At 41.9% G+C, this 14969-nt stretch overlaps 2 protein-coding genes and 1 long non-coding RNA gene across 5 annotated transcripts in view; 2 read left to right on the top strand and 1 right to left on the bottom strand.

Annotated features, from left to right (window-relative positions):
• bsnd (barttin CLCNK type accessory subunit beta) overlaps positions 1-1236 on the top strand; it is a 2606-nt gene extending 1370 nt beyond the window's left edge. For both annotated transcript variants that reach the window (XM_037771297.1, XM_037771298.1), the window contains one exon: positions 917-1236. In XM_037771297.1, the coding sequence (XP_037627225.1) occupies positions 917-1022 (106 nt within the window). In that variant the 3' untranslated portion in view covers positions 1023-1236. The remainder of the gene's footprint in view (positions 1-916) is intronic.
• A 2135-nt stretch (positions 1237-3371) lies between these two features.
• On the top strand, positions 3372-12272 carry pcsk9 (proprotein convertase subtilisin/kexin type 9). Its single transcript, XM_037771250.1, has 12 exons — positions 3372-3855; positions 5275-5466; positions 6152-6284; positions 6373-6506; positions 6608-6749; positions 6920-7116; positions 7579-7762; positions 7850-8020; positions 8849-8997; positions 9076-9241; positions 10595-10761; positions 11932-12272. Exons 1-12 carry the CDS (start codon positions 3670-3672, stop codon positions 12127-12129), a joined length of 2019 nt encoding a protein of 672 aa, XP_037627178.1. The 5' UTR covers positions 3372-3669; the 3' UTR covers positions 12130-12272.
• Positions 7251-14511, bottom strand: LOC119489116. Of its 2 annotated transcripts, none has more exons than XR_005207093.1 (6): positions 14148-14511; positions 13722-13834; positions 11909-12148; positions 10543-10728; positions 7844-8005; positions 7251-7759 (listed from the first exon to the last, which is right to left on the bottom strand). It is a non-coding gene; the product is annotated as an uncharacterized LOC119489116 (long non-coding RNA). The 2 variants fall into 2 exon arrangements; XR_005207092.1 differs by having other exon boundaries at positions 7251-7756.
• Positions 14512-14969: the final 458 nt, after the last annotated feature.

Genomic DNA, 14969 nt, shown 5'->3' with positions numbered 1-14969 from the left:
CTCGGGCACTGTTTCGTTTAAGCTGAATCAGCGACTCTCTCACCGACGAGCTCCACCGCCGATTCAACATGCTGTATAGGCCGAAAAACCTCAGACACAGGCAGACTAGAGCCGACGGTGCGGGACACATCGCAAAAACTAGACCGACAGACGCTCACCGACGGGCCCAAACTGTCAGACGGCTAAACCTAATTCTAATTTGAACCTTAAAACCAAGACTAAACCCTCAAACTGGCCTTTGAAGGTCTCCGACGGTGAAGACCTTTTCAAAGATGTCCTCACTCTGATGGTCTAAAATTCAGGTTGGTCCTCATAAAGATAGCTGGACAAGTACACCCACACACACACACACACACACACACAGTCCTAATGACCCACAGACAAGTGGGTGTTCATTCAGGCCGTAATGATTCTCTGTGGTCTGTCTGTGCATCTCGGGACACTAAGCGACCATCATCTAGTGGGTGAACATGGCGACAGCGGCAGTGTAATGTGTCTGCGGAGGGGAGAGATCTGTACTAACACACTGTAGATACTAACTTTATTATCTTAACAAGAAAATTAATGGTGATCTAATGGAGTAGCTATGGCAGCAGAGCAGAGCAGAGGAGAGAGACGGTTGCTTGAAGGTTGTGACTGGGAAAAGGGCAGAGTAGTTGGAAACATAAGGTTGGAGAATGAGTAATCCTCCCTTAACAAGAACCAATAATGTTGCCTTGATTAAAGCACTTGAGCCTCAGTTAGTATCGCGGCCAGCGGCTGAAAAAGGAGGTTTCTCCGCGCAGCTCCTAAGTGTTTAGATAAAGACATGCACGCTCAGCAAAAAAACCCTCCCTCACATTTAAAAATAAAGTAAGAAAATGAGGACAAAAGCACCAGAACCAGACTTCTATTTCTGTCTCTGATTTAATTTCAGGCCTGCTGAGACTCTGCCGGGTTTCTGTGGCCAGAAGTCGAGTAGCAGCAGACTTCTTCCTGAAGCCCTGAAGAGCCACAGCTGTCCTACACTGCACCTGGTCTGAAGGAGGACGGTGGTGGAGGGGACACCGTCCATCATCCGTCCAATCAAAACATTTCACCACACTGCACTCAGGACAGTGAACAGATCCTCTGGTGCATTTTATGACCTTTAAGGGTTAAATATGTGTTTTTTTAGTGAATTAAAGTGACTGATTTTGTATCACTTTGTGCCTGTTAATAAATGTGTATTGCTTGTGTGATCCAGAAGATGGCACTCTTTACTCTATGAAAGAGAAAGACTGTGTTTGTGTGTGTGTGTTTAGTGGGCTTCACCTGGAGGACAGTAAGTGACACAGCATTGACAGACATTAATTCAACTAAACCTGCAGTAGGCAGAATATCTTTGGCATCATTGGGCAAAAAATCCATAATAACCTTTCAGCATATTGTAATTCAAGTGTTCTGAGAGAAAACTAGACTCCTGCTCCTCCTCATGGCTCTGATTTCAGGCTTTAGAAAAATCTAGCCCATGACGGGAGACTTTGACCAATCACAGGTCATTTCATTGAGAGAGCGAGCGTTCCTATTGGCTGTGCTACGGTCATGTGACCAGAACTTGGCGTTCCTTCCCCAGATTTCACAATGGCAGCCGCATCACAAACTTTCCCATTTTACAGCTAAACCGTGCACTACAAAATGAATCTGAAAACATTTGGGGAGAGAAATAGGCATTAATGTAACATAATATTGATTCATATTTGATCAGCGCTGCCTAGCCTGACCGTTTGGTCGGAGTTCACGAGTGATTGACAGTCGGCTCTCATAGACGGCAGATGGACAGCAGACCTCAGATCAGCTCTTACTGCTTGTTTTCCTCCGGTAGGTGAAATCTTGCAGATGCCATTAGGAGCACCGGAGGACACAGGGGCACATCATTTTTTTCAGGTTACCTGTTTCATGAACTACTGTCAGGATATAGCGACCGTTTTATAAAAATAACTTTTTTAAATCATATTTGCTCTAATCTGCCTACTTCTGCTTTAAATAAAAATAACAAAACCGCAGTGTGGAAATACTCTGTTACCAGTAAAAGTCCTGCATTCAAACTTTTACGTTAAAGGGACTATTTGTAACTTTGTACGCGCATAAATGTAGCGGGTCGTCACACATGCATGCTCACATATGCACGTTCGCGTGTAGCCGCTGTACCCTCCTCCTCTGCCTGCTCGCCTTCACTCAGACAGCTCAGCTCACTCCACCTCTAGACGTGAACGCGCGTTCACTACACACTGCAGAAGAGTTAGTTTAGCTCTGAGAATATCTAGTGAATGTACAGTGGACGTTTGTGCAGAAATAACTGCTGCAGCTCCTCCAGACCAACAGAGGTTTCCCGTGTCTTGTGAAGTGACAGAGCTTTACGTTGTCTTCTCGTTACCGACCGGGTGCCGGTGTCTCCTCTGCTCTCTCCGGCTGCGGGCGGAGAGAGCAGAGGAGACTCGCTGCAGAGCCCCGCTGCCTCAGCCTGCACTTAGGCAGGAAAAGCCAACACTAGGATCAGATCTAAATCACGTTCATGGAGAGTCCTTCGTCTGGTCAGCTAACATTACTGCCAAGCAGCTGAAATATAGAGTGATATTGTGCTTTTAGCTGACGTGTGTCGCCTCACTGTTTTGAGCGATGCTCGTTCAGGTATATTTAGAGCGAGCAAGCGCGAGTCCGAGGCTGACTTTCGTTGATTTCACGGCCACAGGTGTCGCTGTTAAGAAACATTTCTGAAAGTTACAAATAGTCCCTTTAAAGTACAAAAAAAATAGCATCAAAATAGACTTAAAGTACAAAAAGTAAAAGTCTCATCAAGCAGAATGTCCCATTTCAGATATTTCAGATAATGTAGGTTATGTTATTAAATTATTAATGTGGTCATCACTTTTTATGTTGCAGCTGGTATAGGAGCCCATTTTTATCTATGCACATACATATATACAGTATATACTGTATATATATACTGTATATATATAGATATATATATACAGTATATACTGTATATATACTGTATATATATATACATACATATTTATATATATACATACATATATACATACATACATATATATATACACACACACATATATACATATATACATATATATATATACATATATATATATATATATATATATATATATAAATGTAGTGCAGTAAAAAGTACAATATTACCTCTGAGATGTAGTAGAAAGTATCAGAACATGGAAATACTCAAGTAAAGTACAAGTACCTCAAAATTGTAGTACAGTACTTGAGTAAATGTACTTAGTTACTCTCCACTACTGAGTACACACCGTTAATAAAGCCTCACCAGATGAACTTGGAGAGAGAGAGAGTCTGACTGACATGTGATGATGCTGATCACCTGCTGGTTCAGATGAAACATGAAACATGACTCCTTCAGTCTGAGAGGTGTTTTTACCGGAGATCATCCGATACTAACACGGTGGCGTGAGCCGCAGTCTCCGCCTTCATCACAACAATCAATTGTTCCTCCAAAATCTAAAGATAGATGATTGGAGACGTGATGTGACCGTCAGAGCGCGCAGCTGTCAGAGGAAACCAGAACATCTGGAGAACTAAAGAACTCAAGACTGGGAGAATAAAAACTCTCCTCTGTGGATTTGTGTAATTTAATATTTAAATCCTGATTTAATTTGCAGAATGCGTCGCACCTCAGCTTGGGTCTGCTGGCTGCTGTGTTTGTGTTTGTGCGCATCTTGGGCTGCGAGCGCGCAGGACGACCCAGAGGAGGACCAGATGATCCAGGATCTGATCCACCAGGACGAGACTCAACCTGAACCAGGACCAGGACCAGAGCCTGCCGCAGAGTTCCCCAAGTGCAATAAGGTAAGAATCACTGAGGCACTGAAGCGCATCTTCCTGCAACAGTCTGAGGTTTTATCCCTGACAAGTTTTCATTATCTCATTATCATGCAAAAATATTTGTATATATAAAATTACATAACTAATATACTCATGTGTCCTGTACGTGCATTGGGTCAGAACACCTGTACTCTTAAAGGGACTGTTTGTAAGAATCAGAAATGACACCTGTGGCCGTTAAGTCAATGAAAGTCAGCATCCTGTTGCTGGCGCTTGTGCACGCTCTAAATAGACATGAACGAGCATTGCTCAAAACAGTGAGGCGACACACCTCAGCTAAAACCACAATATCACTCTATATTTCAGCTGCTTAGCAGTAATGTTAACTGACCAGGCGAAGGTCTCTCCATGAATCACTGCTGATCCTAGTGTTGGTTTTGAAAAGAAACATTATCGCTTCCCGACCGCAGCTGGAGGGAGACATCGGCACCCGGTTGGAGACGATAACGTTTCTCGCCGCGGAGCCCCGTCACTTCACAAGACACGGGAAATAAAATAAAACCTCTGTTGGTCTGGAGGAGCTGCAGCATTTATTTCTGCTCAAACATCCACTGTACATTCACTAGATATTCTCAGAGCTAAACTAACTCTTCTGCAGTGTGGAGTGTGCGCGCATGCACGTGAGGTGGCGCGAGAACGCGCGTGTTGTGTGAGTGAAGACAAGCAGACAGAGGAGCGGTCTGAACAGCGTAGCCACACGCAAACGCGCATGGGACACCGACCCGGTAGATTTGTATGTGTAAGTCCCTTTAATGTTGCAGCTGGTAAAGGTGAAGCTCATTTTAATAACTTTATAGACTGCTGGGTAATTTAATCTATAATAATACATTATCATTTATTCGTTGATTATATTTTGTATTAATAATCTGAATCTGTAAAGTAACTGAAGTTATTAAATCAATGTAGTGGAGTAAAAAGTACAATATGTCCCTCTGAGATGTAGTGGAGTAGAAGTAGAAAGTATCAGAACATGGAAATATTCACGTAAAGTACAAGTACCTCAAAATTGTACTTAAGTACAGTTCTTGAGTAAATGTCCTTAGTTACTTTCCACCACTGAGTACATGTTATACTGTTGTGTTTTTCAAAGCATTCTTTACTGCTCCTGTTGGAATAAAATAATTGTTGATTATTTCACTGAAAAGTAGTAATGTGTTTTTGATACCTTCACTTTTTTGCATCAAATCATACCGGGATGTTTGATGAAATCGATTGGATGTGGCGCAGCCCTACCTAGAAACATTTCCACCAGCCGCCACTGCTTCTCATTATTATGCCAAAAATATATATAAATAAAATCATATAAATAACATACTCATGTGTCCTGTACGTGCATTGAGACAGAGCACCTGTACTCTTAATGTTCTGTGCTCTGTGCTCCAGGCAGCGTGGCGCATGCCCGGTCAGTACCTGGTCATGCTGCGTCACGGGACGCACGACTCTCAGGTGCAGAGGACCATCAGGAGGCTGAGAGCCAGAGCAGCCAGGAGGGGCTACCTGCTGGAGGTCCTGCAGACCTACTCTGGAGCTCTGCACGGCTTCCTGGTCAAGATGAGCAGCGACGTCCTTCACCTGGTAATTTATTCACCTGTCTGCATGCTGATGCTGCTATATGGTGGTGCTGGTCAATAAAGGTGTGGGTCTAACTTCAATGTGAGGACACAACTATCGGAAAAAAAAAACCTATTGGAAGTTATATAGTTTTACCTCTTTGAATCACAGTTTATCTGTTCAAAATGCACCTTAAAGGGAGATTCGTCAAGTATTTAATACTCTTATCAACATGGGAGTGGGCAAATATGTTGCTTTATGCAAATGTATGTATATATTTTTATTGGAAATCAATTAACACAAAACAATGACAGATATTTTCCAGAAACCCTCACAGGTACTGCATTTAGCACAAAACAATATGCTCAAATCATAACATGGCAAACTGCAGCCCAACAGGCAACAACAGCTGTCAGTGTGTCAGTGTGCTGACTTGACTATGACTTGCCCCAAACTGCATGTGATTATCATAAAGTGGGCATGTCTGTAAAGGGGAGACTCGTGGGTACCCATAGAACCCATTTACATTCACATATCTGGAGGTCAGAGGTCAAGGGACCGCTTTGAAAATGGCCATGCCAGTTTTTACTTACAAAAATTTAGCGTAAGTTTGGAGCGTTATTTAACCTCCTTTGTGACAAGCTAGTATGAGATGGTTGGTACCGATGGATTCTTTAGTGTTTCTAAAATACGATTGTGTTCCTGCCAGGCGGTGAAGCTTCCTCTGGTCCAGTACATAGAGGAGGACTCGTCCGTCTTTGCTCAGAGCGCTCCCTGGAACCTCCAGAGGTTACTGCAGCCTCATGGCGGCACCTCTGAAAACGGAACATACCGGCCACCCAGTGAGTTTGCCTCCAAGTCTTTCTTTTAAACACACACACGTCCTGAAGTCATCACATCTCAAATCCACACACCTTCTGTCCTCTGCAGACGACGGAGGGATGGCGGAGGTGTATCTGATGGACGGCAGCGTTCAGAGTTCTCACAGAGAGATCGAAGGACGAGTGCTCATCACTGACTTCAACGACGTCCCCGAGGAGGACGGAGTCAGAGTTCACCGACAGGTCACGCTCACAGAGGGAATAATGTGCATGTTTGTCACTGCAGCTCAATAATAAAAAGCTCACTCGTTTCACCCGTATGTCCAACCCTCTCTTCTCTACAGGCCAGCCAGTGTGACAGTCACGGCACGCACATGGCGGGGGTTGTGAGCGGGTCGGACTCTGGCGTTGCTCGAGGTGCCGGTGTTAACCTGGTCCGTGTGCTCAACTGCCAGGGGAAAGGGACCGTGTCAGGAGCTCTGGCGGGTAGGACTCCCATGGAGATTATAGGTTTGAATCCAATGCAGGTTTAAGACACTTCAGCATTGGATTCACTTTTCAGACCCTGAGAAACACATTTGCAAAGGGAAAGGGAGGGCCACTACTTTACATAGATACATAATCTTTTCTGAACATCCCCCTCCTGTCCCGCTCAGGTATGGAGTATATCCGAGCAACTTTGCTGTACCGCCCGGCGGATGCTGTGGTTGTTTTGCTGCCATTCGTCGGCGGTTTCAGCCGTTCATTAAACGCAGCTTGTCGGGACATGGTGGCTAACGGAGCGGTGGTCATCGCTGCTGCGGGGAACTACAGAGACGACGCCTGCCTCTACTCGCCTGCTTCAGAGCCTGAGGTTACGTTAACATTTTCGCCTCGTTTCCACATAGTTCTGTGTACGTATGCGAGTCAACTGGAAGTTCATTCACTTCTATGGGAACCTCCCTGATCTCCGAAGTGTTTACGAAAATCTCCTCCTTCCGTTTTTGGTTTTTTTTTAAGACCGTAATTGGCCTAAAATTTAACTCATGCGGCAGATTACGGACGGACTGTATGCACTGTTATGCTATCTTCCTGTGGAATTAGCAAATTAATAAACTGATTTATAATTTGTTTTCCTAAGTGAAAAGTTTGACGGCACATTTAGCAGTTTTGTGAAATATGTATGCAAGACGTATGAACCACTACTATGTTACACAGCTACCAATGTTAGCTAAATACAGACACTAAACAACTGTGGAAACAAGCGTTACTCCAAAGAGCCTGATGGATGCGTTTACACACAACCCTTATCTTGACTTCCTGTGTGCATGTGCAGGTCATCACAGTAGGGGCTGTTAACTCAGTGGACCAGCTGATGTCACAGGGAGCGGGTGGCACCAACTTCGGCCGCTGCGTTGATCTGTTCGCGCCCGGCGATGACATCGTTAGTGCCAGCAGTGACTGCAGCACCTGTTTCACCTCCCGCAGTGGAACCTCCCAGGCTGCTGCACATGCTGCTGGTATGCACACACACAGAGGAAAATAATAAATAATCTGTGTGCAGCTGCTGCATAAGTGCTTTGTATTTTTGGTTTGTGCACCTGCAGGTTTAGCAGCAGTGATCCTGTCGTCCAATCAGAACGCGTCGCCGGTGCAGGTCCTGCAGATGATGCTGCGTTATTCCATCAGCAACACGATCAACTTCCTCTCTCTATCCGACGCACATCGTCTCATCACTCCAAACCTGGTGGCGGCCATGCCTCCTGCAAACAGCACAAGTTAGTGACACACAACACTTTTTATTTTACTCAAACAGCATCAGGTTCAGGTTACTTTATTTGTACCCATACAGTAGGTACATTTGGTTTGCAGTAAAAAGACAAGGTATCCATCGTGACACACATTTTACAGAAACAGACGATAGAAAAAACATGATAAAAAATGCTCAAGGCTCCAGTGATCACTAAAACCACTAAAATACAATGAATAAATATGAATAAATGAATAAATCAAATGAGCAAGCTTTGCTTCGATAGCTTCTGTACAGTGTTGCTACAACTTGTTCATCTGAGTGACGGCTGCTAGAACAAAGCTGTCTTTATACCACTTTGTTCTACACCTTCCGTGGGACACTAAACCTCCGTCCAGAAGGAAGAAGCTGAAATTCACTGTGCAAAGGGTTGAAGTCATTATTTAAAATGGAGTCAGTTATCCGCTGTACCTGTCTGGTGTACAGGGTGCCTCCTACTAGACCATTTCACAATCTGATCCAGACAATTTCTGTTCTTTAAAGAAAAGTTTCCGAACCATGACACCAAACTAAAAAGCCAAGATTGATTCAATAAAAGCACAATAAAATAAGGTGAAAATAGGCCAGTTTCCTCAAGCAAAATAGACTCTGGTTCCTCTTTTTGCACACTGCTTCACAGTTAGCTTCAAAGCTGAGCTTTGAGTCAACAATTGTCCCAAGATGTAGTTATATATAATATATATATACTGTATATAAGATATAAGTTTGCACACAAACAAGAAAAGAAACAAGATATTTATAAGTTTGCACACAAATCAGCGAGTAGTTCACAGTGTCTTCCTGTCTGGGTGTGCAGACGAGGAGCTTCTGTGTCGGTCAGTGTGGTCAGAGAGGTCAGGGGTCACGAGGACTGACAAGGCTGTCAGTCGCTGTCGTCAGGGGGAGGAGATGATGAGCTGCAGAGGCTACGCTCCTAACGGCATCCACGTGGGAGAAACCATCACAGTGAGTTCATTAACTCTCATTGTCACTAATAAACACTTTGATCTACTGGTCATAAAACCCTTCGCTCTGTGTTTACAGGTGAGCAGCGGGCAAATGGAGTGTGTTGCCTACAACGCTGCGGGGGGTAAAGGTGTGAACGCTGTGGCGCGTTGCTGCGTGATGGGAGGTCTGCAGTGCCGAGTCCATGCTAGTCCTGAACCAGGACGAGATGCAGAGTGTGTCGACCCGAAGCACCACCTCACCGGTACGTCACAGCTACAATCTGCTGCTCTGGTCTGTGGACTTTTAAAAGGGAACGTATGTATGTTATAATTGTTTTTATTAGTTTTTTATTGCCAATGTGTGATCAGGTTGAAATCTAACCTGAAAAATGAGGCCTTCCACAACTTTCTGGGTTTCCTCTATCAGCCTGTAGACGGCTTTTAATGTGAAGAAAGAGGGACGTTTTTTTCCGGGAAAAATTCAACGGATGTAACGTCATTTACGCTTTGCGATCGCCTTTACTCTCTTCAGCTCCGCTACAGAGCTAACAGTGTGCTCGTCACATACGGACGCACTGTTGCAGTTTTAAACAATGTTGTGAATTCAAACAAAACTGCCTGGTTAGGTTTAGGAAAAGATCACAGTTTGGGTTAAAATAAGGACGCTTGTTACGTAAATTAAGTTACGTACGTAAGTTAAGAAGTCATAATAAATAAATCCATGGTTTACTGTAATTTCACATCCACCCTGTCCTCCTTCATACGTGGACTTTCTGACTCATTTTTACTACGTCACCTGACTTCCAGAGCATTTGCTCTGAGCGTCTAATGTTGCCGTGGCGTGAAAATGACAATACAAAAAGCAAAAAATGCATAGTGATAACACGCAAAATGACTTAACAAATTAGTGTGTTATGCCTACGCCATTTGGTGATACCAAGCTGGTCATTTTTACACCTTTAGACAGAGCCAGGCTAGCAGTTTACCCCCGTTACCAGTCTTTATGCTAAGCTAAGCTTACTGTCTCCAGCTTCACATTTAATGGAGAGATATGAGAGCGGTATCGACCTTCTCGTCTAATTCTCAGCAAGAAATCAAATAAACGTATTGATAAAAATCTATTCTGTTGACATGTTGAAGTCAGTCTAACGTGTACCTCAAGAGCTGTGCTGTATATAAACGACCCTTTAAAGCAGAACGAGCTCCCGATGTTGCATTTAGAACACCTTGGTCAATTATGCCAGTTACCATGGCAATCACCCTGAAAGCTAAACGCGCTCCCTGCCAACATAAATACCAGCTACAGTACGTGAGCAGTATAATGTGCAGGGTTGTCAAAAGTTGTTGTGGTTTGTTGCTTTACATTATGTTCCTCATTCATCGGCTTCATGTTGATCCCTGCTCGTCTGAGAATCACTCGACTTCCTTCAGCTGAACAGGGAGGAAACTGTGGGTGCTGAATAATAATCTGATGTATTATTATTACATTACTTGTTTCTATATGTATATATGTATTATTTTTAGGTGGATGAATGCAAGGTGACACTGAATTAATGGACGATACCTTTAAAGCCTGTCTGAGCTCATTAAAGCGTGAAGCTCTCGTGTCTCTCCAGGTTGCACTTCCTGGTCGACCACGGATGAGACGTCGTCTGACTCGCGTCCACATCATCATGGGAGGCGTTGTGTTGTGAAACACGGGGTGATATCTCATGCCGTGTGCTGCCATGCTCCGTCTCTGGAGTGCCGCCTGTTGGAAAACATATCAGCTGATAAAGATCAGGTGAATATTTTATATGTTTCATATGTTTTTATTGGAAGCATTTGTGACAGAAAAGAATCATTATCATTCAGGATAAACCTAACTCTCTCCAAGTGTAATATGTCAGTTATTTCTGTGATTTATGGAGTACAAAACCTGACAAAATAAATGAATAAATAAATAAATAAATAAATAAATATGCCATTAAAAGCAAAAACGATATTAAAAATAAATGTAGTCATTAATTGATAAAATGTGACATAAATTGATATTTCTGTTTTAATTTGCTTTTTCATTTATTCACCTTTGTATTAGTTTCCTTATTTATTTACACTTCCAATGCTTATAATACTAATGCTTAAACACATAAATTCATACATTTTTAAAAATAAACATAGAATAAAAAAATAAAAAAAATGAATGAATAAATGCAACAAAAATAAATAAATAAAAATAAATGCAAAAATAAATACATAAATAAAATAAAATGCAAAAATTAATGAATACATTTAAAAATTCATAAAAATAAATACATAAATAAATAAAAGTGGAAATTAAACAAAAGAGTAAATAAATAAGGGAATTAATACAAAGCTAAAAAAAGAAAAAAAGAAGCTAGTTAAAACAGAAATATCAATTTATGACACATTTTATCAATTAATGAATGACTAAATTTATTTTTCATATTATTTTTGCTACTTTATTTATCAAGTCATTTATTTATTTATTAATTAATTATTTTTTTATTTCAGCAGGTTCCTTCCTCTATAGCTATGAGCCCTATAAGTGTTGTTGAGAAGCAGTCAATTTACTAAATACATCCAATATTCTGAGTATAATCCGTTTTGAATTTGGCTTCGGTGGGTTTTTCAGTATATTGGAGAAGATGCTGAATATTTCGGTCTGAAGGTTTTCTATTTTGGGGCAAAACTGTGGGTTAAAATGGCTTCTTAGAACTGACATTTGTCTCAGAGAAGGGAAACATTTTATTTAGTTTAGATTTTAAATAGTAGGCCTATAACCTGTGCAGCACTGTAAACTGTATGAGGCAATAAGCTTTGGTCCCATATATGAGTTGAGATTTGTTGACCAGCTCATCAGAACATTGTAAACGTAGGACATCAACTTCTCAGGTTAATATTAAATGTCTATGATGTCACATGTTTACCTGTTGCTGCTGTTGTGTTGCAGGTGGAGGTGTCCTGTCCGTCTGGCTGGACTCTGACAGACTGTAGCGCCGTCTCTCAGGGCGCTGCCATCCGGGGGCCGGTTGCTAGGGGCAACAGCTGTCGTGTCCGCAGAGCCACAGGAGCCGACGGGGCCGCTGGCATCGCCGTCTGCTGTCGCATCAGATCTTCACCAGAGCAGCCCGCCACACCTCCTCACTGATCCAACTGATGTCCAACACCTGAAAACAGCTTATTATTATATTCCTGTCATCTTTAACTTTTATCAGTCAGTAACGCTGTTTGTGTGTGTGTTTCACTTTTAGGTCAAAATACGCTCCAGCACACACACGCACGCACGCACGCACGCACGCACGCACGCACGCACGCACGCACGCACGCACGCACGCACGCACGCACGCACGCACGCACGCACGCACGCACGCACGCACGCACGCACGCACGCACGCACGCACGCACGCACACACACACACACACACACACACACACACACACACACACACACACACACACACACACACACACATTATGTTATTAACCTAATGCCTCAGACTTGTTGCCTCATGTAGTAACATCTTGTTTGCCATTTTTAAACCGTTTACAGTTTGTAAAATGTAATATTTTTGTATCTTTTACAAAACAATATGATAAAAATGAGCTTTCACAAACATATACTGTACGTGTTAGAGAAAAACCCTAGATGTATAAAACATATTATAATAGTTTTGTAAGACTTTGGGCAGGTCTGTGTACTGTGTATGTATATATGACCTAATGAGGGAAAGTTTATATACACAGTTCATAACCAAAGGGGATCCAAATACTGCAATCAGCCTTTTTCACAGCAGACATTAAAGGTGTAATGTGTATTATCGAGTCACATGATCAGAAGAAATAGGGGGCAGCATGTCTCCTCTACTACTGGCTCCAATTTTTGTTTACATTTAAAAAAAAAAAAATCAATCAAAGATTTCGAGAATAAGTCATAATATTACGAGACAAAAAAGTTGTAATTTTATGAGAATAAAGTCATAAATTTATAAAGTAATAATTTTACATGTTATTTTCTTCTCGTTAAGTTATGACTTTATTCTCGTAAAGTTACGACTTTTTTTCTCGTAATATTAAGGCTTTATTCTGGAAATCTCAGATTTTTTGTCCCTCAATGTGGCCCTAATACTCCGTAGTACATCCGTTGCACATTGGCCCTCACTTCATTAGACTTATATTCTATATACTTAGACTATAAGCTGTTACCTTCATCACAATGCTCAAATGTTTTGCAGCTCCGGACAGATTTTTATATATTTTCTTTGCCTAAAATGTCTCTTTTGACAGTAAAGATTTCAGAGCCCTGCTATTGATAAATGGAAATCATCCTTCTTAGGAGGTGTGTTTCTGTTTTGGACAGGAATCTTTAACTGAATGGTACAGCATCAAGTTTGTCACTATACTTATTTTATATGTGTTAAAAATAAAAAATAAAAACATACGGTGTCCCATAGTGTAAGAGCAGTCTGATTGTCTTTTCCTAAATCCTTATGAGTTCTCCTTCACATCTTTCCTTGACCTTGTGAGATGTTATATCAAGGTCAAGGAAAAAGTGAGTAAGAAAACACATTAAAAATTAAAAATTTTTTACCCTGAAACTGAAGCAGCTCATTAATTTTATTACCTGTGATTTTCCTACTGTGTCTTGTCAGAATGTGTTTGTGGAAAAAAAGTCCCATGAAGAGACAGAAGGACAGTCAGCAGTTCAGTCAAATCACATCTGTAATATCCATCACAACTCACCACAGTTGTGACTGTAGGAGAGGAAGCAGGAAGCAGGAAGCAGCGGCTCTGTGGGTAATCAGCCTGATTAGCAGCTTGATTAATGAGACTGTTATCTTCAGCTCACTGTCAGTCTGGAACAGGAGGTGCATACAAAACAAACAGACTTCACTTTATGCTTGAATAAAACACATTTGTCTGTCCTGAGCATTCAACTGCATTTATGTGACAGTAAATTAAAGAAATGGAGTGAAAAACATGATATTATTTAAACCACACAGGACTGATTGATTTGTTTGATTGGCACAGGATATCCGTTATCATTACTGCTAAACTGATACGTGATATTATGAGATCACGTCTTGTCAGTGAATAGATTATTCTCAGCAAGAACATGTGTTGTCACACGATGCTGCGGTTATGAGTTAATTAATAAGTGGAGCTCACCTGATTTCTCTCAGTCCAACAGGCCTTTTTCACAGCAGACATGTTGACCTGTCATAGTAGGAAAAACCACAGGTGTTACTGATAACATTAATAAAGATGATTCTGTTCTATTCATAAGTGAGACAGACAGAAACTTTCCATCTAAAGTATCAAGAAGAGTCTAAGATAGGATATTTTTCCCAATTTAGTATTACAGAAGCATCCTAATTAATCATTAATTTATCTGCTTTTCCTACTTTGTCATGTCAAAAGACCTATTAACTGTCTGCGGGATCAAATATTATATTATATATTTTCTAAATACATATTGTAATTCAAGTGTTCTGAGAGAAAACTAGACCTCCGCACCTCCTCATGGCTCTGTTTTCAGGCTTTAAAACATCTAGCCCGTGACGGGAGACTTTGACCAATCACAGGTCATTTCAGAGAGAGAGAGTTCCTGTTGGCTGTGCTCCAGCTGGTGGGCGGTGCTTGGTATTTCCTCAACAGATCTCAACATGGCTGCTGGGTCACAAACTTTCTCATTTTACAGCTAAACCGTGCACTGCAAGATAATTCTGAAAACATTTGAGGAGAGAAATAGGCATTACAGTAACAGCATATTGATTCATATTTCGATCAGCGCTGCCTAGTTTGACCGTTTGATCGGAGTTTGCAAGTGATTGACAGCTGCTCAGAGACGAAAGGCTCCAGCTCGGCTCTGATTGGTTGTTTTCCTCCGGTTTGTGAAATCTTGCTGATGCCAGTAGGCTCGTTGGAGATGAGCCAGGCCGGCGCAGAATCAATCACCAAAGCGATCGCCGTGCAATCCATGCCGGTTAG

Source organism: Sebastes umbrosus, chromosome 5, assembly GCF_015220745.1.
Source record: "Sebastes umbrosus isolate fSebUmb1 chromosome 5, fSebUmb1.pri, whole genome shotgun sequence".
Classification (NCBI taxonomy): domain Eukaryota; kingdom Metazoa; phylum Chordata; class Actinopteri; order Perciformes; family Sebastidae; genus Sebastes; species Sebastes umbrosus.
This window is presented reverse-complemented; position numbering and strand designations above follow the sequence as displayed.